The sequence below is a fragment of the Chroicocephalus ridibundus genome, chromosome 1 (assembly GCF_963924245.1).
Source record: "Chroicocephalus ridibundus chromosome 1, bChrRid1.1, whole genome shotgun sequence".
In the NCBI taxonomy this organism is placed as follows: Eukaryota; Metazoa; Chordata; class Aves; order Charadriiformes; family Laridae; genus Chroicocephalus; species Chroicocephalus ridibundus.
Genome location: NC_086284.1, coordinates 130,096,647 through 130,119,777, shown reverse-complemented (window position 1 = coordinate 130,119,777; position 23,131 = coordinate 130,096,647). Strand labels below are relative to the sequence as shown.

The 23,131-nt window shown below is 47.0% G+C and overlaps 1 protein-coding gene across 3 annotated transcripts; it reads right to left on the bottom strand.

Moving 5' to 3' along the window:
* Positions 1-1,155: 1,155 nt before the first annotated feature.
* Positions 1,156-22,185, bottom strand: TMEM39A (transmembrane protein 39A). 3 transcript variants are annotated; one of them, XM_063351631.1, is made up of 11 exons: positions 21,797-21,918; positions 21,405-21,496; positions 19,713-19,801; positions 9,887-10,080; positions 8,089-8,311; positions 6,581-6,664; positions 5,051-5,193; positions 4,238-4,586; positions 3,231-3,418; positions 2,588-2,708; positions 1,156-2,049 (listed from the first exon to the last, which is right to left on the bottom strand). In XM_063351631.1, the coding sequence occupies exons 3-11, from the start codon at positions 19,740-19,742 to the stop codon at positions 1,816-1,818; spliced, it is 1,566 nt and encodes a 521-aa protein (XP_063207701.1). In that variant the 5' UTR covers positions 19,743-19,801; positions 21,405-21,496; positions 21,797-21,918; the 3' UTR covers positions 1,156-1,815. The 3 variants fall into 3 exon arrangements, with proteins under 3 accessions (XP_063207701.1, XP_063207709.1, XP_063207717.1); XM_063351639.1 differs by lacking the exon at positions 19,713-19,801; XM_063351647.1 differs by lacking the exons at positions 19,713-19,801; positions 21,405-21,496 and having other exon boundaries at positions 21,797-22,185.
* Positions 22,186-23,131: the final 946 nt, after the last annotated feature.

The window sequence follows — 23,131 nt, the reverse complement described above, 5'->3', positions numbered from 1 at the left end:
GGAGTGCTGAGCCAGCTGTTACAAACAGGTGACACTTGTGTGGTACTGAAAGTAGGAAATGCTACTGAGCTACTGCAAGAATGGAAGCTGCGTGCAAGAAAGGTGCTGCACAAAGCCATGTGCAACAAGGAGCCTGATAAGAAGCCAACCCCCTCTTATCCCAGATGTACTTCCTGAAGTAATCTAGGTAGAATTAAGACATGGTTTAACGATGAGGCTATACTACATAAAGCATGACATGGCTCTTAGCCACACTGCTGCGTTTCACTGAAAGGCCCCAGACTGTAAACTCCCAATTACTTATGTCTTGGCAGCAGCACTAGGGCTAGATGAAAGATAAGCAAAGGCCTAGGAGTAACTAAAGCTAAGCATTTGTGTTTGTTTTGGAGTAGTTTGGGGTTAATGCTCAGAGGCATCTCCTGTTGCTTACCTCCTCGGGTATCTTGGGCTGGTGATCAGGCTGCTGGAGAAGCTGTCCTACAGACAGGAGCAGAGAAGATCGCTATATTCTCAATTAGCTTGAAAGGAAAGAAGGAACAGAAAGTAGCTGCAGTTTCTCCCAAACTTAATATGATTTGGGTTATTTTTTTCCCCCCATACACCTCTCTTCTTTAACAGAGCTAGCACTTGACTAATAGCTAAAGTTAAGACAGATGGCATCTGCATGGAAGAATAGTGCATTGCCCTCTCCTCCTTAATTACCTGAGTTAAACCATCAACCCCTACCATCACAGCATCCACAGTTAAATTAATTATACGGCTGATATTGTCTTCAATTCCTCTATGTGATACTGCCACAACTATTTTCTCACTAGATTCTAGTATAGTTCAGCTTTATGAAGAACAGTTTAAAAGCAAAGTATTTCCTCTATTATTAATGATAAGTTATTAAACATACCTTAGAGTGAAACACTGCTGAAATGTATTGTGTAGCAATAAGGGAGTTAAGTGTTTGACAAGAATAAATTTCTGCCAGGAGCACTGCTGCTTGAAGGACATGGCTGAATATTTCCTCACTTAATTATATTATTCAATGGATTAGAGATGGATGTTTAAAATATTCAATTACCATGCTGCTAGATGAAGCTATTTATTTCAAATCCCTTCCTAAAATGATAATTTCCATATTTAGTTCATTCTCTGGGCTAGGATGAGAAATAGGAGCTAAAGAGTTTGTTTTTTAAAACTAATACTTGCGCCCTGCTAACAGTGGGAAGAAGAACGAACTGAGAGCTTTTACTAACAGTAACTTTGTCTTTCTGCACACTGTTTCCTTCCTTTCCCTAAACTGGTATCACATCAGTGCACATCTCCAGTCCAAGACTTCCCTGGTACTAAGGTTACTAAGATAAACTTTACTCATACTTGTGAAAAGCTCCCGTGTTTCCTTTCTTCCTCTGGCTTTTAGCTTATCCAAGTTCTACAGCAGACCAGTTCCTAATTAACAGCAGTTCTATCCCCACAGTATGCGCCATAGCAAGGCAGTTGTGTGAGCAAAGCAGACACAGTGACCACACACACAATCCTGTTGCTTCACATAGATATATGTATGGGTAGAGATATATGGTATGTACACACTGATTTTTTTTTTTATATATATATATATATAAAATAACACCTTGTTTATAAAGCGACATTTAATTGCCACTGGTTCCCTTCCCGCCCCACAAAAACAATAGTATACAAAATATAAAATATTTTAAATATTTATAAACGCCGCAAGAAAAAAATAGAACTGTACGAAAATATTTTTTTTCTGAGGTTCCTTCCCTGCCCTGTGGGAAGGGAAAGAGAAGGGGTACACGTTTGGCCGGCCTAGTGTGCCTTCAGTCCATAGTTGTTAAGTGGGTAGGAATACGCCCTGCCTAATACTATCCGGTCCCGGAGGAGCTTAAATAAGACATAATAATTGCAGAAAAGGATCAGGGCCATGGAGAGGGTATGGTTCCACTTCTCTGAGCGCAGCAGTGAGTAGAGCTGGTAGCAGACCACACTGCCTTCGATGAGAATCAGCAGGTTGAGCAGCCGTAATGGACGGTGAAAAAGGAACTGCAGGGAAACAGTTAAAGAGGACAGACTTCTATAATTTGTTGCATTGTTAAAGTGGGGAGGGGCACGTGCGTAAGGCTGAGCTAGCAACCACTGTGCTGGGCAGAAGAAGTGTTTGTACTCCAGCCACCACTGAGCTGCTACTTAGGGAAAATAGCATGAAAGACAAGGCGCGTAGGAGTGTCATTTTACTCGAGAAGGGGAGGACAGGTGAAATAACCTACTGGCCAGCTGACGTACTTTCCCCTTTCCCTGGAAGATGTTAACTAGAACCCTCTTAAGAATATGCCACCGCCTGATGGGAAAGCTCCGTCACCATGATGAGAAAGCACTGACAAGGCAGCTGTGGCTTCCATCTTGCCCAGACATCACTGTAGCACTGCAATGGGAAAGCCCCTCGGCTGAGAACAGGCTTTTTGTTTAGCAGCAACAGGCTGTTGCCCAGCACTGAACTCTGTTCTGCACAATCCGCTCTGCTGCAGCTAGGTTCGGGCCTCTCCTCCCTCCCACAATGTCAAGAAAGAGAAGAGATACTTGCATAAAAGCGGGCATGGGACACATCTGAAGGCACTGCTACGTTGTAAGGCCCAACTGCTTTATACAGGCATCGGCTACGTCGCACCAGAACTCCTTGTGGCCATATTGTGTTTTCTGACCAGCTGTGGGGAAAGACAGCCAGAGCATTAGCACTTGTGCTCCCAACTCCCTGAACATGACTTCACAGGGATGGACAGCATCTTGAAAAACACCAAAGCCTCTGCCACAAGGACATGTCCTAGCTCCCACTGGAAAAGCACAGAGAGGTGATCACAAGCCCACCAGATGGACTCTGACCGATTAATGTGAGCAATTGGCTTCTAAGTGCAAGAACTTAGCCCCCTGCATTGGAGGGGACCGCCCCCTGCCCCTGCAGAAGCTACTTCTCCAGACACCAAGAAGATCTCAGTGTTTGTTTCTGCGAAGGAACCAGTGGTGACTGCAGGACCTCACAGCTCTCTAGAGCAGATGTTTCTATTTCTAGGGAACAGAAAGACCAACAGAGTTGCACTTGTGACACCTGGCACTGTGGTGAATGGGGAAGCTTCCTCAGTAAATAAGCATTGCTGATGCTTGCTTATCTACTAGAATGCCTTCTCAGCCCCTTGCTGGGCATGCCAACCCCTCCTCATCCCCACACTCACATATGCTGTGGAGCATTGCTGTAGGAACCATGTTCTAGTTTCTGCCACTTGCCGAGGTGGGCAGCTGATCTGTGGAGCAGGTCACAGTACTTGGGAGGCAGCAGTTGAGTGGTGAGCATGACAAAGGCATTGATCCACACCATGATGAGATGCTCACAGGACCAGCGCATGTCGTAGTACTGGGTGCTCTGCAAAGAGATCAGACAAGAACTTGGCACCACTGTCACAAAGCAGAGGAGGGAATGACAGGGGACATACTGCATGTGCATCCAGCAGACCCACACCACACGTTACAGGCATGCGCTTTTGGACCAGTGATTTCAGAGGGTTACAGCTTAGGAAACACTCAAGATTCCCTTCTCCTTGACCTGAAGGAGAAAGGACAGGGGGTGATGCTGCAGCTGGTGCATCTCCTCCTCCAGCAGCAGATAACAAGGAGGTTTGCTTGCCACAGAACTGCCCCAGGAGCACCAGTTGCACCAAGACTGCTGCACAGATTGTGAAGCCCTGCCCATTTCACTACACCAACTGGAGCTCGTTCAAGTTAGAAAAAAGACAGACTAAAAAAATACAACCCCCACACTGACAAGAGATTCTTGGATTTAGCTTGCTAAGCATCCTACTTGGCTCTGTTTTCCAACAGGCTGAACATCAAAGCCTCTGATCCAAGCACTCGAAAGCCAGGACGTTGGATCTGAGACAGGTAACAACAGGTTCCCTTTTCTAGAAAGAACACAGCTATCCATCTGCCTAGGACAGGGGGTGGGAGAAGGGGAGTTAGTAAGTGGGTGATGGGACTAGAGGTGCATCACATTTATGGCAATACCTATCCGCCAACCAGGAGCAGTACTAGTGCACTCCGGATGCAGCCATGCTCCGCTATCCGGGCTGCCAAAGGGGAGACAGAGAAAAGGGGAATTAACCAGGAATCCAGCCTGGCAGCAATTCACACAACATTCAGAAGGAGACGGCGGGCAGGGGCACAGAGAGAGCCAGACAAAAGCTACCTTCACAAAACATAGTGGCAGGAATGCCACATAGTAGGCACTGAAGAGAGAGTTGAAGAGAACTTCCTTGATCCTGCGGTTGAAATCTGCTTTTAGGCACTCCACCTCATTGCGGATGAGATCTGGGGAGAGGGGGCAGCTGTGGGTGGGGATAGACGTAGGATTATTGAACTGTTCTCTCAGGGATTCCCACAGAAGTGAGAGGAAATCTTTGGGTTTGACCAGGCTGCTGACAGCTGAAGACCCATCATCCACCATCTGGTCCTGTACCAAGTAACCACAGTCCGCAGGCAGGGGCTGTGCTCTGCTGTCCTGGTGGAAGCAGCACAGAGGAACGTAGACACCAAATCTGCAGGGAAAGAAATTTAAAATAGGGCTGAAATGACGGCCACCTCAACATGAAGCAGGGGGGACCTTCTCAACAGCTGTTGGCTGTTATGAGAGGGACACCACATGGGAACCCTCACTCCAGAAGCTAGTGACCAACTCTTCTCCCCCACAAAAGGCTAGAGGCTGCAGCTTCAACAGCTGTGCAGAGAAGCTTCTTTAAATCCCATTTGTGGAACCAGTGATCCCAATGGCTCAGTCTTCAGTTGCAGTAAAGGCCCTTCATGCAAACAGCATACTGAGGCAATTTGCTTCATCAGCTCAGCATCACCTCCTCACACCATCCTCCAGCCCTTCCTCCTTCCCCTTTAATCATAAGATGAGGAGGCAGATTACAGCCAACAGCTCTGCTTCCCATGGTGGCTCATGCCACCCCCAAGTGGCTATAGTCCCCGCACCCTGATGGTACAAGGTGGTGTGACTCACGGGTAGCCCAGGAAGAGAAGATTGAGAACAGAATGGCTGCGGAAGAGGTTGACCAAAGTCCAGCAGAGCACCCATCCACAGAGGGTGAGCAGCACCAGGCGCACCATGTAGTGAATCACTGATGTCGCACCCACCTGAGAGGCCTGCAAACGGAGAAGAAACATTCAGCAGCCCTGTAACACCAGTGCTAGAACAGGAGCACAGGAGGAGCAGGGAGAGGGGTGCCAGGAGGCACCGTAAGAGGGATGGCTGCCCTCTTCCTGCCAAAAGTAGGAGACTGACTCCTTTGATTTTAGTCGTGTTTGGTAGAATCCCAAAGATTCAAATAAGTGCATGTTGTAGGACATGACTAAAATAGAGCCTTTAAAAAAAATTTCAGAGCTGAAAAGTAGGAAATATTTTTGCTCAAGTTCCTTATTGCTCTGATGATAGTCCAGGATATCCTGAAACACATTTTCTCTTGCTTTTTCCTTTAGAATGATCAAGTCTCAGCATTAATTTTCCTAAAGAACTGGAATGTCACAGTTCTCAGCTGAGGGAAGAGAAGACGGTGCACCTTGACAATCTTAAAACTAGATTTCCATTTCTACTGATTGTACAGGCTACAGTCTAGTGAGGAAGCACCACCTTCAAAAGGACAGAAAAACAGCTTGTTCTAGTCTCCAAGTGGGAGAAGGCAAATTGAACTATGAAAAGATTCTTAGGTATTCGAGCCAATAGATGGGACGCGCAAGAACTTGCATGGAAGGTTCAATGCAAAAATTTCAGTCTATGGAAGGTTTTACGGAGGATGGGAACATAAATGAAAATGGCAGGAATCAGAGATGAAAAGAAAACTTCTGAGATACCACCTTCTCCATTCACCTATTCAATAGGACATAAGTGTTCTTTTATTTTTTTTATTTATTTATTTTTAAACTTGTTGCTTAAGTCTGGAGTTGTGTTAACGGTTTCAGTGGACAGAACCTGCATTTTCCTCAACATGTATTTGGCCTGGTTCTGCTCTCACAAACACAGAGAGGGTCTCAAAATCTGAGGTGACGCGACCAGAGCCTCGAAGTTACTGAGTAACCAGGACTGGATAAGAAGTTCTGCCAGCTATTCCTATTTCATTTTAGTGTACTCAGACATCCTCCTCCTGACCTTTCCCCTCTAATCTGTTTATTCTTCCCGTCTTGGCTAACCTCACTATTCCCCTTTCTGCTTCCAATTCTCTCAGCCACTTCACTGGCATGAGATAGCGAAGTACAGTATTGCACCTGCAGAGATAAAGAAGCAAGTGTGACCATTTCATCTCCTTATAGCTGCAGAGGCAACAGAGCTACCCAATGCTGCAGAACAATGAATGGGCTCAAGGAGAAAAGCTCCGAGGCAGAAGGGCATCCCCAAAAATCTTAGTCCTTCACACCCAGACTTGTTCTGGGGGAGGAAACCCTCCAGCTATCCAACTCGCAGAACTTTCTCAGGCCATGGGTGTTCACACTCTGCAATCCGTACCACAGACAGGAGAGGGAACAGTGGGAATGTTACCTCAGAGATGAGGGCCCACACCAGCCTCCGCGCCAGCATCACTGTGATGAATGCCGCCAGATGGTAGTCAATGAGGTGAAAATTCTGAAGGAGGAAAGAAAAAATGTCTTCACCAGGGGAAGGGACTCTGAAACCACCCAGCTGGGGTGGGACTGGAAAGCTGGCTGCTGAGAGCACATTAGGGCCTTGTGTAAGCGTTCCCCAAATCTCTCTATTAGGGATGAGAGAAAAGGGATAAATATCAGTAACACAGGAGAATCTCCAGAAGCAAGGTCTTCCCCACATGGAGGTTCCTTTCCATGGAGAGATTTCCACTGAAAACAAAACAAACCCACCCTTCAGGCAGGTATTTTGGGGGTCAAAGGGACATCTAGGACCAGGATACCACTATGGAGAACGGGCTGCAAATTCTCCCAGGAAAAGCCACTGAGCAACCACAGCAAGGGCAACCGAAATGGAGAACAGAGTGAGCACACCAGCTCACTTTAGTTCTTCGTCTCAGATATGGTCTGTAGTGACCAATGCTCGCTGATAATCAAGTTGATCTGAGAAATGTCATCTTCGTGGGTCATCGATCTGAATTAGGAGTTTAATGTTGACTTTGGCTGCATCAAGTTAGATACAGCTCTTGGACCTCTTACAATTTTTCAGTGAAGCTATCAAATATGTTCTGGCCAGAACAGTTAGCAGATTCCAAATACTGCTGTTTGGGACTTCAAGGACATTTTGGGTAAAAAAAGAATGCTTGCCTTATGATGGGAACAAACAAACGATCATTAAATCCTTTTGGGTAAGGAGCCCAAAACAGATTGCTTTTTCTTCAGAGAAAGCTGTGTCCAGCATCGCATAGCTGAACTTAAACTTAACAGCTGGATAACTGGAACACCAGCACCACCTGTCGGTATAGTTAACTAAGGAACCACCTCATGCTTCCAAGCAGCAAGGACACAATAGAAACCAAAGGACTTCAGCGGCTAGCTTCACTCAGATGAGGTTTGCTGACTCAGGTACAGGTCACTGCTAGGTTGTCCGACTTATTGGGCCAGGAAGAAGACTGAAACCGAGGAGACTGGAAGGTTTACGTAAGCCGAGGATCTGACCCCCTCTCCAACTCCTCTGCTGCTGACCTGCTGTGAGATCCTAATGAAAACTTGCATCTTCTCCCCTCTCTCAGGCTCTGTTATTTCCACTGGGAAGGGGCATCCACAGCAGGATAGAGCAGGCTCCTGGAGTCCCAGCTCCATTTCAGACCCTAGGGGCTAGCTAGGCCATGCAAGTATCTACAAGAAATTTCGACTGAAGGAGTCCTGCTGACACCTCTCTCTCACCTTCCATGTGTTTTCTCCCCTGCAAAATGGGGGATGACGTGGCCCTGACTGATGGGGGTGCATGTGAACTTCCCTTCACCCCTCTAGTGTCAAATGCTCGGTGATTCCTGGACTGCTGAAGCATGAAAAAAAGCCGTGTAATGAAAAAGGACGAGGGATGGCATTTGCTGAGGAACTCACCAGTGAAGTGCAAGAAGCAGGATGATTGTATGGGTACCACCAGACAGTCTTGTAGATGTTGATGTACTGAATGAAGAGGGCTACCAGTAGGTAGATGAAGAACAGGAATTCAAAGAGAAGACTCCCATCCAATGGCAGTTCAGGGATCCGGCAGTGACGTACAGGCTCTGGAGTAATCAGCGCTGTGATTGGAGGTGCAGAGAGGCTGATGGCGCTACCATTCCTGAAGCAGACATATATCACTCACTTGGTAAACATTCCACATCATCTCTACCATTTTCCAGGACAGGGACTGCTTGGGGTTGTGAATATGGGACTAGGAATTGCTAGAGAAGAGATGGCAGAAGTCTTGCATTTATATTTTTGGCACGAGACTGGTGGTGAGCTTCATCTTCTTAACTCAGACAAAACCCTTACCCAGCATTTTCTCCACACAACAGATTCATCTGCCAGAGGTGCTGTAACATGCCCAGCAATACTTGAGTAAATTTGTAGATGGAGGAACAGAGGTGCAGGGTGAGGAAGCACCTCCAAGCAAAAAATCATTGAGAACTCTGTGCCAGACCAAGCGCTTAATGTTGGCTCCTTCCACCCATCACTGGGACATTACAGTAGCACCCAGCCTCCTTCTCCAGTATTGGAAAGTGCACATTGTCATTTTGCTCACAGTTTCTCTCTTGAAAAGAGATAACTAAAAATGGAACAGAGGAGTTCAGCCACTTCCTAGAGGCTGACCTCTCAACTATTCTCACACTTCCTTCTTTCCTAGCCTTCAGAGGAGGCTAGGACAACTAAAAGCTCCAGCAGACTAAACCGATGGAGGAAGTTCAGATATAAACTATGCTGTGTGTGACTGAAACCAGGATAAGTGATGCTCCCCTTGGACCCTGGGGCACTGACTTCATGGTCTCACTTGTTCCTCAAGAATCTAAGACTGTGCCATCCATCCACCCATCCCAGACAGAGAAGTCTTTAAAGGCCAAAGCTAAATGGCTTGGATCTCTCTACTCTGTAAGGATGAACCTATACCAAGTAGTTCAGGGCCTCAACATGCAGCAAGTAGTTTCTCTAGTCTGATAACTTCAGTGTGGAAGGAAGTTACGCTGGGCCCTTTTAAGTCTTTGTGCCAAATGTGGAGATCTAAATGTCACTGTGTGTTCCTTTTTCAGCCCTCAACTTCCCCAGAAAATGAAGATGAGCTTTGCCAACTGTGAGAATTTGTTTCATCTGCAGCCAGCACAGCTAAAACAGAATATAGGCATCCTCCTGCCCTGCCTTTCTATCACGTAGGAAGGGCACTCACAGCTGAGCTCTGACATGTCACACTAACTCCCTGTGGTATTGCAGACAAATGGGCAAGAGAGACAAGGACTCATAATCTGCTAGGACTCACTGCTCTGGGATCTGCTGCAGGAAAAGACAAACTCAGCACCATGCAACTTCCACCCCTGGCTGTTGCGACCATAGTAAGTGGTGATGGGTGGCAGAGACCACTTCCACAATCCTCCCCACAGGGCTGATTTTAATGCATGAAGTCAAGAGAGGGGCCGCAGAGGTAATCATGTGCCACAGCAGAGCTTAAAAGAGAAGCTGGAAGAGCTTTGTCACACGGCGCACGTTCCCTCTTGGATGGGCCATCTCCTAATGGCACAGCAGAGGGCTCAAGGTTCACATCTCCCAGTTCCTTGCTTTAAACACAAAGCCACACTCCTGCACAGAGTTCAGAGTGGATCAAGGCTCCTAGCTTTTCGCACTGTCCTAGCTACGGGTGTCTCAAAAACCCTACCTTTTTCCTCACCTGTTTCTCAAACCGGTACCGTTTCCGCAGCTCCCGCCAACCAACGTCTGGAGAGAAGGCAAAGCTGAACGGCTTAGCTGCTGCCGGCTGGGTCCCCTCCTTCCACCGGGCATGACCAGGAACCAATCCACTTCCAGTGCCTCCAGCAGGCTGTGCCCTGAGACCCAGACAACGATCCCGAAGCCTTCCCAGGTCTGCAAAGGAGGCAGAAACATCACTTAAGCTGCAAACGGCTGGTCACCAAGTTCACACCCCAGCCAAGGGAGTTCATGCAAAAGGAAGCCACTCATACATGCAGAGCCCTGCGGAGACACCCATCACCACCCTAAAACACTGTGCCCTTTCAACAGCACCAGATCAGCGTCTGCTCGGATACACAGAACGGATGCCACTGACACTGTGTCTTTAAAAAGCAGCTGCTTAAATTAGCCATCAGCGACTGTGAGCACTTCCTGTTGGCTGGAAAGAGCCACCAAGCATCTCCAGCACTGGAGAACACACAACTGTGTGCCTTGTTTCAAAAGCAAGTCTGGGAAAAGCCCTCTCCTTGTTCTGGTGCAAGGAGCAACTAGAGCTTCGCAGGTCTTTTTAACCACCCAATACATCACTTGACATGGTCTGACGCTGGACATCCTGCCAGAGCTCAGAACAGACAGCCTTAATTGGTCTCTGTGAAGTTAATCGCATGGTTCAGCTCCCTTCTGTGCTAAGAAAGCCTGACTGACACAATGGTAGGACATCCATATAAAAGTGGTTCTAGCTAGCAGAGTAGTGCAGCAAAACACACATATAAGTGTCCTTCAAGTGCATGGCCATGCAATTACATACCACAGACTTCAAAAAAAATTAAATTTAGAAGTGAGCCTGTAAATATTGATTTTTATTTCACTGATTGACACTGCAAGGATTTCGGCAGTCAAGTAAGTTTCTGACGGCTAGCAGGCATAAAAGCGATAGGCTGAACTGGAGTGCAAATCTGGAAGTCAATCCAAGTGCGTGTGTTGTACAGAATCGAGGCACTGTGAGCGAGCATCTCACTACAAGGACACAGATTTGCATTTCTGGAGATTAACCGTCCGCCCTTTTGGCAAAATGTCACAGCCAGGACCAACCCAGGGTCTAAAAAAGCACTCCCACCTTCTGGGAAACTCTGGATCTAGCTTTGAAATTTACAGATGGAACCTGTTGTCTATTTATAATTCAGTTATCACCTCCTTTAAAATCCTGAGAAATCACAGCTGGCAGAAATGCCAGGAAGTTTGCTCAATGAGTCACACCACTGTCACCATGACCACAGTGTGCAGGAGGACTATTCTAAAAAAACTCTCTCAAAGAACCATCATTTGTATTAAAATTTCCCATGCTTCGTCTCTACTCCAATAACTCAGAATTTCAACAAAAATCACATAAGATGTTTCAAAAGACATACCCACATGAAGGTCACTCAAAAAAAAAAAAAAAAGTAAACCAAAAAAAGAGAGTTGTGAAATTGCATGAAAAGAGAGCAAACATTGGACAGTTTGGGTTTGGAGCAAAATAATGCGGTTTTGGCATTGGCAGATTTCAAAACTCTCATTATAATTCCAATGACAACACAACAGACAAACGAAACCTTCCTTCTTCCTCTCCTTTCTAGTCAGGACTCTAGAGCTTTCAGGCTCTAGGATGTTCTAGAGTTTTGTTTGGGAATATTTGTATTTCCGGAATTAAATATACACAGAAGAAAGTTCTCCTACGTGTACAAGATGAGCAGGGACAGGAACAGACAATGCAGAATTCACTTAGGGTATCTGGACACTTTACATAAGCAGTTAAGGTGAAGGAAAAAAAAGGGAAAAAGATAAAGACTTCTAAAAGGCGCAACTTTGAAAGCCATTTGAAGCCAAATTAAATTATTACAGGGACTGTAGAAGCAAAAACAATTGGTCTGATTCAACCTACAGGTTATTTATGATAACAGATGCAATACGTCAGTGGTCTAATTACTGGTAGTTACAGTGGAAGGTACTTTATGCCACATTCAGCAATTCACGTAAATAATTTAACAGCTCTCATTAGTATTATCCCATTAGTATGCTTCACATGCTTGATAATATAGACACTTGGAAACTAAGTAATCGCATTTCCACCTTCTGGTTTTGCAAACCAGTACAATGCAGGTAAAAAAGAATGCCTGTGGAAAGCAGCCCTCCTTAACATCAGCACACCGTATTTTAAATGCACTTGAATAAGCCCTTTCACAGTGATCCACGAGCATATAGAATGTGCAGTTCCTCATGCCAAGCTTTAAATAACTTTACTTCACTGGAGTCTGATCAAATTAGATAGATGTCTGTTAGAGGACGACCTGCCTAATAACCATTCCTTTTTTGTTTGCTTTTGTTTTGTAAAACTAGCCACACAAAACTGAAGCTCCCCAGATAAAGTTAAACAAAGCAGTGAGATTACACATCAGTTTGACTCTAAGTCTGCTTTTTTTGGACTTGAACCAATCAACAGCCCTCCTTTTTGAGGGGAAAGACATGGGAAAAAGCCTTTTTATAGTTTTCAATTAATAAACAAAGGCATGATTCTACTGTGAAAAATATGCTGACAAGAAAAAAAAAAGTGTCCATGACCCTTTACTCCGACACTTCAGATTCCTGTGTGCATCCAAGTCATATTAAGAATTAATAAAGAGCCTGCAGAGCGAGCTGGGAGTCTACCAGGCTCCCTTCTTTGTTTGCAGTGCTCCCACCCCATCAGTGATCTTATTTTAATATAGTCTCAGACACAAAAAGTCAGTAATGGAAGATAAAAGCTTTTCCTGACAAGAATTTTTAGTCCATTAATGTGATTCCACATTGTTCTTCCCAGTTCATCTATAATTTCCCTCAAAAATAAGTCACATACTCGTAGTCCTTTCATCGTCAACATCCACAGAACAGAAACTGCCTAGCTTCCAAGATCTCCTCTCTCAGACAGATGTGGGCATCATAAAAACACAGAAGAAGGATCTGAAGACCAGCTGCAGAACAGTGTACAGTGGTCCTGTCTGCGCACAGGAAAGGATATGAGTATGGACACCTCTTGGGTCCTAGAGAGGGACCACGCTCTTTTTGGGACAGAGACAAAACCTTCAGCTGTGATATGGTTATAAGAAGTTCCAGGAACGTAAGGCATCAGACCCTCTGCTTTCTAATTCGTGCTTTTAGGACTACAGATTTGGGCATTTTGTTTCTCTGCACCAACACCCCTCCTCCCCATCGTCTCCCCAACTGCCCCATCTGCCTCCTGATGAGGCAGGATCAAGGTAGGCAAGAACCACAGCTGTGAGCAAGGCTTTACTGACGAAGAACTAAGCAGACGAACTATCCAACTGTCCACCAGTTCAGAGGCTAAGCAGCACGCAGCCCTGTCCTGCTCCCCAGGGACGATCACTCAGAATCACAGTCCTGCATCAGCAGCTGCCCAAACAGCTCTTACCAAGAGGCAAACCAGGAGAGAGTCAGTGACTCATCACAATGAGAAGTCTGCCTGGTTCCCCATCTCTTTGCTGGAAACGCTACAATGCTCAGACAGTTATTTTGATGGCGTTAATGTTTTTTAATTGGAGAAAACTCTGAGCCTCCAATCCTCTCGGGAAGTTCGCTGCATGAGAACTCTCAGCGCTTGGAAAACATTCAAGAGGCTCTCCTTGGCTCCACAAGTCCTACAACCGGATACTGTCAAGAGCAGAAAGGGAAATGTGGCCTGAGAAGACCACAGGTCTCTCGTTGCAAGTCCCCATCTTGATCAAAGCAGCTTTCCTCCCACCAAGTAAGCACGTGATGTCTTGGGGTGAAGCAACACGTTGCCTCTGTGGCCGTTAGCAAAGGGAGGTGTGCCTGCTTCCTCCTCCTCAGCAACACAGGAGACTTTCTGTTTGGGGTGCCCGTGCTTTACGGCGAGGCAGGCGTGGACACACACCTGCCACCCACGCAGTGCTCCCTCAAAGGGATGTGCAGCAGGCCACCCCCGTGACGTGGCTGCTGAGCGCTGACACAAAGCATGGGGAACTACCAGCGCTGAGAGAACACCATTGACATTTCCAGCCCCTCCGTGTGGCTAATGGTAATACCCTGAACCACAGCTACCATCAAGTGTGGGACAAAAGGATAAAGGAACTGGGAACAGTGCAGGGAAAGTACAAGCCCAGGAGCGTGAAAGCAGCAGTGACATGAGAAGCAGCACCACCCATCTCCAGAGCACTCCTGCATCTGGGTATCTAGCAATTCCTCCCCCAGCTGCAGCAGCTGCCCAACCCCCTGCTGTCAGGAGCACTGGCTTCTAGGCCATTTTCCTTCAAAAGGGAACATCCATCCTGGAACTGGACCATCTGGATAAGATCTGAGACGCGAGCTCCCACACCACAAAGGCAAGGGACCGTTTAAGACCTGGACAGTTCACCCTGGCCTGAGTGAAAGGCTCTGGCCCCAGGGCTGCCACTTTACATATTACTTCTGTTGCCACCTCACAGGTGACAAGAACTCACTGTGTCCCAAACAGTGGGTTATTTATAAAACCTTGTTTGCAAGGCTGCAAAAGACAGTTACTAGCCCCTGGTGAAGCCATTTCTGGAAAGATGGGAGGAGTAAAATAGTGTAGCATTCTCTAACCTTTGAGATTAAATATATACCATAACAGTTGTGACTTTCAGCTGGCAGACAAACAGCTCTTCCTCCCTCCCTCCCCCATCATTCTCCAAAATTGAAAGAAGCAATGCAAAAAGGTCTCTTGGCTACTAATGTCCTCAATTCAAGTCACTGTAGCCAGTCAACCTAATCCCAAACTTGCACTTGTCCAGCAATTCTAATGTCTTTGCAAATTATCATCAAATTCACCCTATAGTCAAGTTTTCTTTTGAACTGCTGTGAGTCACAGAATCACAGAATGGTTTGGGTTGGAAGGGACCTTAAAGATCATGTAGTTCCAACCCCCCTGCCATGGGCAGGGACACCTCCCACTAGACCAGGCTGCTCAAAGCCCCATCCAGCCTGGCCTTGAACACCTCCAGGGATGGGGCATCCACAACTTCTCTGGGCAACCCGTTCCAGTATCTCACGATCCTCACAGTAAAGAATTTCTTCCTGATATCTGATCTAAATCTGCCCTCTTCCAGTGTAAAACCATTACCCCTTGCCCTACTACTACACTCCCTGATGAAGGGTCCCTCTCCACCTTTTCTGCAGGCCCCTTTAAATAAATAAAAAAAAAGGCTCCCACTAAAATAAAAACATTTTGACAGATGGAAAAAATGAGAGTCAAAGCTGTTATCTGATTTACCCAACACAATGCCAAAAAAGAAAAAAAAATAAGAGAGCCGAGGAAGAGCGATGTCTGCACCCATGCCTTGGTAACGAGACCACTCTGTCAGCGCCCTCGCATCTGCCACACCGAAAACCGAGAAGCTGCAAAACTTCTGTGGAAGCCCTTAATTGGTTTGGGAATGAAAAAGCATTTGGTTGTTGCGAGGGTGGAAACAACCAACAGGTTATCAGATGGAAAGCTAAATATTTGGCTTGCGCAGAGCTCCCCCAGCGCTAAGTCAACACAACCTTTCAACTCAGCCACACACCCACCACCTGGCCCAGAGCTCGGCCTCGGGCTGGGAGGCAAAACCGGTTAGAAGGGAGGTCTCCCAAGTCAGCACATTTTCCAAGTCCTCACACCATACGGAGAGACGGATTGAGATTCAGGGTGGTGAGAGACAGAAGCCCCCCTGAAGCGCAGCCTGGGGTCCAGTGAAAAGGACAAGAGAGACGGATTTTTGCCCTGTGACTAAGAACCAAGAACCTTCTCTGTAATAACAAAACCAACCCAGCAAGACCAAGTCAGCATAGGCTTTTCTGATACAGCACAACTCTGGCTGAAGCGGCTCCATCTATCAGTCCGCTACACACGTGCCAAAGCCAAAAGGTGAAAGTAGCAAGAAAAAGGCAAGAATTCACAAATGGGAAGATATACTGTATGACTCATTTCAGGCATCTTCAGTGAGGAAGGCTAGAGCTAAGCAGACAGATAAGCGTGGAAAATAAAGAGTTCTAGCTAAAGACAAGGTGAAGGCAGCGCTTGTCATTTGTAGCTGCCACAGTACTTCAAATACTTCAATTCACAGACAAAAAATGAGAACAGGAAAGAAAAGTTTTCCAAGAAAAGCCTCTCAGGTTAAAGCATAGTAAGCTCAGTTCAGCTCATTTTGCAGACACGCTTTTTAAGATGGGACATAGATTTAAGTTCTTAATACTCTAGACCAAGAAAATCATCGAAGAGACTGAAAAAGCAATTTTTAAAAATGGAGAGGGATTTCCAACCCAAATCCTACACATTCCTTAAAAACACCCTCAAAGACCTTACTTTAGGGGGTGTGAGGAAGAGATTTCCAGAGGTATGGAGGCAGTACGGTCCTCTTCAGACTACGGATGAGTTCAAGTCTTTGTGAATTGGAGGAAAGAAGATACACACACTAAGCGCTCTTAATGAACCCCTGGCAAGTACAAGAACAAAGCCATGATTCCTGGAGTAATAAAATAATACCTCATAACCATATAATTACCTTGTGCAACTAACTGCTGCAGGAGGTCAAAGTAAACAGCTTAGTAAGACTTTACTGAATGACTATAATAATTTTATGAATGAAGACAAGTGAAATTATGTTCCAAAAAAAAGCTGGGGGGGGGGAGGGGGAACACAAACCAAACCCACAACACAAGATCCTCAGGGCTCAGCAGCTACAAGTGGCCGATAACACACTCCTCACCAAGACAACAGTATCTATCGCACAGTTAGTAAGACATGAACGTTTTCTTTGGCTTCTTCTGATGCAAAGAGCTACACTCACAGCCAAATTCTGGATCTGGGAATAAAGAAAGCATTGGCTTGTTCTGGTGTGAGAACAAGATAGAACTGCAAAGTTGAGCTTTTCCATCAGCAGAGGGAAACGCAGGCCTGATCAGCTGGGTCATGGTCTATTTTGGTCCTACAATTCCCATGTTTCCAAATTGTGCAGGGAAAGGGGCAGACAGCAAGTCCAGCCTCATCCAGAGGGAGAGGCTAAAACTAAAGAGCTGGTGGGGAATTACTGAGTGAGCTGCATGTACGGTTCTCAAAGGCAACCTGTACTGTTGTCTGAAAGCTCGGCGGAGTTTCAGCTTCAGATCCCAAACAGGATTTGAGTGTGTACCAACACAAAAAGTTTTAACCTCCAACTTCATGAGCCTGTTACCGATAGAAACAAAAGTTCAGTTTAGAAGGGGACACTGGTTGGGAAGTAAGGCCAAATCACAAGGACAATGTGTTAGCAGACCCAACATGGGCAAAGCTATCAAAGCTGGATGATAATACGATTTATCAACGTGCATTCCTAAGTACATCTTCCACCAAAGCTCTTCAGTAAACACTGCACACAGGCACTGCACTACTAAAACACAGCCACTGATCACCCTCTGTTACACTGTGCAACACACAGTGGCTGGGAAAGGAGGGGAATTTTGGCTATGGCCACTGAGATTTTATTTTCCAACTTATCAGGGCAAATGCACAGCAAAACAGCTCGCTACTGAGAGGGAGGAAAGAACAAAAAAATATATATGTTCTTGCCTAAGAGCCCATCTTGTAATTTCCAGCCAAGCAAGCCACCGACATATGCATTCTCCTCCCAATCCTGAATGCGTACACAGGGTCTAATGGCCTGAGTACAGGGCTACAAGCCAGGAACTCTTGCTTTTTAAATCTCTCCTCTTCAACTGACTTCCAGGGAAGTTGTTTTACTGATTTAGACCTCAATTTCCTTATCCCAAGCAGGATAAACTGTTCAGCAAGTATTTCTCCTCCCAGGGGTCTCTGTACATAGTAGTGAATATTTTTTACAGTATTATTTTAGTGCTTTAGAGAAGCTTTTTTTAAAAACAAACAGAAGCAGCTTTCCTGCTGATTTTGCTCCTCTGCCAATCCCTATGTTTAATTTAACGGAGATCAGCCACAATGACAACTCGTAGGAGTCACTAGTGTTTTTCTATTTTGTCCTCACTTAGATAAAAATAAGGCAGGCATCTGCCATCTATAGCAATGAGTTTGAAGGCATGGAGTAGAACACAAGGAAGAAACACCTCCTTGAGCCTTACCCCAAGTCATTGCACTGGGATTCATATCGGAAAGTATCCGTGTGACGATGATTTGCATATCCCTGACACTGTGCGAAAGCAAAATCATTGCAGGGAATTCTAAATAAATCCTGACTTGCATAAATCATGAATTTGCATTAAAAAAAAAACACATAAGAGAATACATCAAATCCCCTCTCCTTGCTTCTTAACAGGTAATATATATATTAGGTATAATTTATTATAGGTATTTTATAGGTAATTTACAAGTTCCCCGCTAAATGGTTAGGGTCTCCAATTCAATTTCTATTACTCTGGTAGGCGGCACTCAGAACTTCATACAACCATTTACAGAGCAACTAATCAAGCAGATGAGGGAAAATGCAATAGAAGACGTTAATCCCTGGTATAATTAACTATACCAAGACTAATTTAGCTGTCTGAATCTGCGTACGTACTCCTTTCTAAGTATTTTGGCCCACAGATGCCTAACGACAATTTTGCTTTAAACCAACTATTTCAAACCCACTAGTACATGTGGATGCCGCCGCACCATGTTAGCCAGCATGGCTTTTCTGACTAGCTTGCACAATATTCACTTCCCACCAGAAGTCTCATTTTCCGCTTGCAACACGTGCAGCCCAAAAAAGTCAAAAAAAAAAGGTTGGAAGTGAGTCTCCAATGACTACACCCCATGAAGAATGGCAGGAAGTCTTTCAGGCGAGTTTGTGGTAGCTCATGAGCTATTTGCCCAAGTCACACAGCTATTAGAGATTTACCTCTGATTTTAAAAATCCACCTGCTAAAAAAGCAGTGCCGCTTATCTAATTCTGGTACGGTTAGAAATAAATGGGCTAAAACTTTCCATCAGCACAAGAGACCTGCTGCAGTTAGGTGAACAAAGAGAAGGAGAGCGCTAATTTCATGGCACCACCCATTAGCATGACAGGCCAAACTCTGCAGCCAGAGAGCAGATTAAGGAGATGGCGGAGGGAAGGGATCCCCGGAAGAAGAGGAAGGTCGACTGTCGTAATTCCGTGCCTTCCTTACGGTTTCTTGTGCATAAACTAGCACTGCAGCACTGTCATGAAACTTCATCAGTTCTCCCATTGAACGGCAGTGCAACGAGAACAAAAATTGGGCCTCAAAAAGAAAAACATGTATAACAGAATATCATACTGCACAATTAAGCATGACAAATCAAGTAATACTAAAGTCTAAAGATCCCAAGCATTTAAGTAGATTCTGCAAGCCAAATTCAACCCTCATCTGTATTTCTCAGTCCATAAACATGCCAGGACATAAACCTTCGCAATGGACAAACAAAAGAATGGTTGGAAATCAGTAATAATTTTAAGACCAAACATTCTAATATTAAACAAATTCAACCAAAACTCTAGCTGATTTTCAACAGTGCTAAAAAGCACCCACATCTTTGTATTGACAAAATCTCTCTTCTTTAAATCCAGAGTATGAATCCAACCCCTCCAACTCAAGAGTTTCACATCCATAAACTAAAACTAAACCACATGCTTGTAACTGCCAGAAGAAAACTTTTTCCAGGATTTCAGAGGCACAGGGAAAGGACTGAGACTGAGGAGCAGGACGGTCTCAGAATCAGTACTATCTTGCTGCTTTGCACCATATCCATCTTTAGTAGCTGTCACTCTACAGAGTCATACTGAGTGGCCCAACTGGCTTCTGACCTGAACACTCACGGAAATTGGATGCCACATTAACAAACACTTCTAGCATATATGCTCTTGCTGTATCCTCAAACATCCAGATTTGATGCCTGCAGAAGAAAAAAAACATTAGTTTCATGATATCCAGACTGAAGTTGTCTTGAGTAATACGTATAAGTATCTTGGCAATGTTACATCCACACAAATATTGCTAATATAGGCAGGCCACTAAGACGAGAAGAGCTTTATTTCCTCAGCTACCGCAGGATGCCATTAGTGTCTCTGTAAAAAGAGTAATTCAGCAATGTGCTAGCCAGTACATAGCAAGTAGTTTTAAAAAAAAATTATTGTCTTACAAGCAGAATAGAAACATACTCTGCAAAAGTAGGAAGCAAAATGTTTTAACCCCATTTTACAGTCAGAAAGACTGTGAAAAATAAAAGTGAAGTAAAAAAATAAAAATAAAAGGCCTGCCTTTTCTAAATTATCAATGATTTTGAAAGCTCACGTTGACGTTATATAGACACCTCTATCAGTAGGAATGTGGATACCCAGACCTTCTGAAAAACCGGGTCTCAAATGCCTACAAGTCACTAGGTTTGCAAAGAGACAGCCAGGAATGAGCTGTACAGGAGGCATGCAGACCTCTGTGGTCTTGAGATTAGGAGTACACATCACATTGGACACAGTTAACTGGGAAAGTGATACTACCCGAGCAACTCTGTCCTTCCAAATAAGTCAGACCTGGACAACATTCCCACCCTATGTGCTGCTTTGCACTGCAAAACCCCAGTCCAAGATGCTCAAGAACAGAAACAAGGAGTAGCTGCACCTACACCTAAAGAACTTCCAGTCCGATAAGGGACAACAAGGAGTGGGTGAAGTTCCAGCACAACTCCCTGAGAGGGCAACGCTGCCTGGCTCCAGTGGGCCCAGGTTTTACCAGCAGAGCATCATCCGATCATGACACCACTTGCCTCGGCTGGAGGCGAGGAGGAGAGGCTGGAAGAAGCACGTGCCAGAAACAAAGTCGCCCCAACAAGAGGAGTGCCAGGAGGTGAGTGAAGGAGCAGACTGGGGGTTAAAGGGCTGCGGTCCTCCTCTGCTCTTGACATCCTGGAGCTGAGCCATTCCAGTCCCATCCCCATCCCTGCACTACTGTATCTCTCTCCCAGAAAATTTCTCCTGAACACAGCGAGTTAACAGAACTGAGCTGGTTACAGAAGGGATGCCCCGTCTTCAAAAACTTTACGACTCACCACTTTGGCATACAGATGTTTCATTCCTCTACTTGCAGTGGTAACAGATGCCAGTGATACGAGGGGCCCGTTATTCCCGATGAAAAAGCATGCACGAGAGCGATCGTACACTGCAAACAAAGCTGCCTCTGTTTCAGCTACACGTTCATCATGTTAAAATGATGCTGGAGTGGTAAAGGAGTTACCTCATGTAACAAGGAAAACCCTTGGCCTAACCGCTGTCCTACATAATGGAGGATGACCGATACACTGTTTTCTTAGTGGTACAAAAAAGAACAGCTGTAGGGGTGCGCACCCACATCCATTCTGGAAACGGTACCTCATGGCAGGTTAGATTTGCCCAGGCATAGAGGACTGCCTCGGCTCTCCACCTTCCACAGGACGGTGCCCTCTCCCACCTCCTTTGTAGGACTGATTACCTCCAAAGCAAACCTCCCCCCCACCCCAGACCAACCTCCTCGCCTTTCGACCTCCTACCGCAGGAGCACCCACATCTCAGCGACCTGCTGGGACCTCCTGCTTCCACCCAGACACCTCAGGAAACGTCTGAAACGAGAAGCCCGACACCAGGTGCCATAACTTACCAAAAGGGCCAGACAGGGCCAGCAGAACCTCCGCACCACACACACACACACGCGAAGTTTCGGGGGTGGGCGGCGGCCCCGCACGGACGGGGCAGCCTGAGGGGGAGGGGGTCCGCAGGGAGGCGGCTCGCCCGCCCGACCCGTCCCCGCACCGCCGGGGGCAAGGTCCCGCCGAGCCCGGCCCGGCCCGGCAGAGCCCACCGGCCGGTGGGCCTTTCCCGGAGCGGAGCTGCCCCTGGGGAGCAGCGGGGCCGGTACTCACACATCCAAAGGCGGGCGGCGGCGCGGCTCGGACATCAGCCGGCAGCGGGGTCCCCTTCCGACGGCAGCGGCCAGGCGGCCAGCCCCGGTCCCCGGCAGCACCCCGGCGGGGGACGAGGCTGCGGCGGCGGCGAGTGCCCCGCGGAGCTCCCCTCCTCCCGCCGGGCAGACCCACCTCGCCGCTGCCCGCGGCGGGGCAGGGGCAGGAGCAGGAGCAGGAGCGGGCAGCCGCCCTGCGGGGAAGGGAAAAGCAGAAAAGGAAGAGGCGGGCGAGCCTGGCCTCGGCGCGGCCCTGCACACCGCCGGCTGCCCGCGCCGCCGCCGCCGCAGCTGCCCGGGAGACGTGGCAGTGAGGGCTGATGCTCTCATCACAGGGCGACAGGCGGCGGCGGCAGCAGCAGCCACCGCGGCGGCCGCCGGCCGCGGCCGGCCCAGGGAGGGCAGGGCGCCGCGGGGGCGGGGCGGCCGCGCCGCGCCGCCATCTTGGTGGCGGCGGCAGGGACGGGTGGCGGGGGTGGCCTGCCTGATGCCGTCGGTTTGTCCTTTTTTTTTTGCTGGTTTGTTTTTTTTTGGTTCAACCCGCGCATCAGCGGCACGCTGGGTAGCCCCAGGCAGGAGCCTGCAGGGGAGATGCTCCGTCTCGTGGCTTCAAACTGGAAGAGGGTAGATTTAAATTGAGTATCAGGAAGAAATTCTTTACTGTGAGGATGGTGAGGCATGGGAACGGGTTGCCCAGCGAAGCTGTGGATGCCCCATCCCTGGAGGTGTTCAAGGCCAGGCTGGATGGGGCTTTCGCAACCTGGTCTAGTGGGAGGTGTCCCTGCCCATGGCAGGGGGGGTTAGAATGAGATCATCTTTGAGGTCTTTTCGTACACAAACCATTCTGTGATGCTATGATGCCTTGCTCTCTGCCGCACCACCACCATTTTTGTTGCTCTAGAATCACAGGTAGTAATAAATCCATAAAACTCCATGGTTTGCATCATGAGATGCCCCCCAACATTATAGTAATATATAATAATTATAATCATAATGAACTGCTTCACTGCAGCCAGCAAATCCATTTATCCCACATGACTGAACATCAACAGCTGAAAAGTCCTGCTGCCACTGCCGCCCTTGGCCAAGGTGCCACAACTGGAGAAGACCTGGGCCACCTGGACACGTTCGCAGGCACGCACAGGCATTCAGGACAGCCTGAGCACTGGAAAGACCCAGTGAAGGTCGAGCAGTGGGAAGGGACATCGGGTAGTGTCTGCAGTATCCACCATGCGGCAGCAGATCACCAAAGGCTGGCGTGTGGTTGACACAGAAACCAACCCAAGGCTTCCTGCTC

Bases quoted from the DNA above. Each gene is read 5' to 3' on its own strand.
- TMEM39A (XM_063351631.1), bottom strand. From the start codon at position 19,742: ATGTGGCATCCAATTTCCGTGAGTGTTCAG. The intron at 3,419-4,237 runs GTAGCTTTTGTC...ATCTCTTTGCAG, and splicing joins TGCCACTATGTTTTGTGAAG to AGCACCCAGTACTACGACAT. The intron at 2,050-2,587 runs GCAAGTATCTCT...GTTTCCCTGCAG, and splicing joins TGTCCCATGCCCGCTTTTAT to TTCCTTTTTCACCGTCCATT.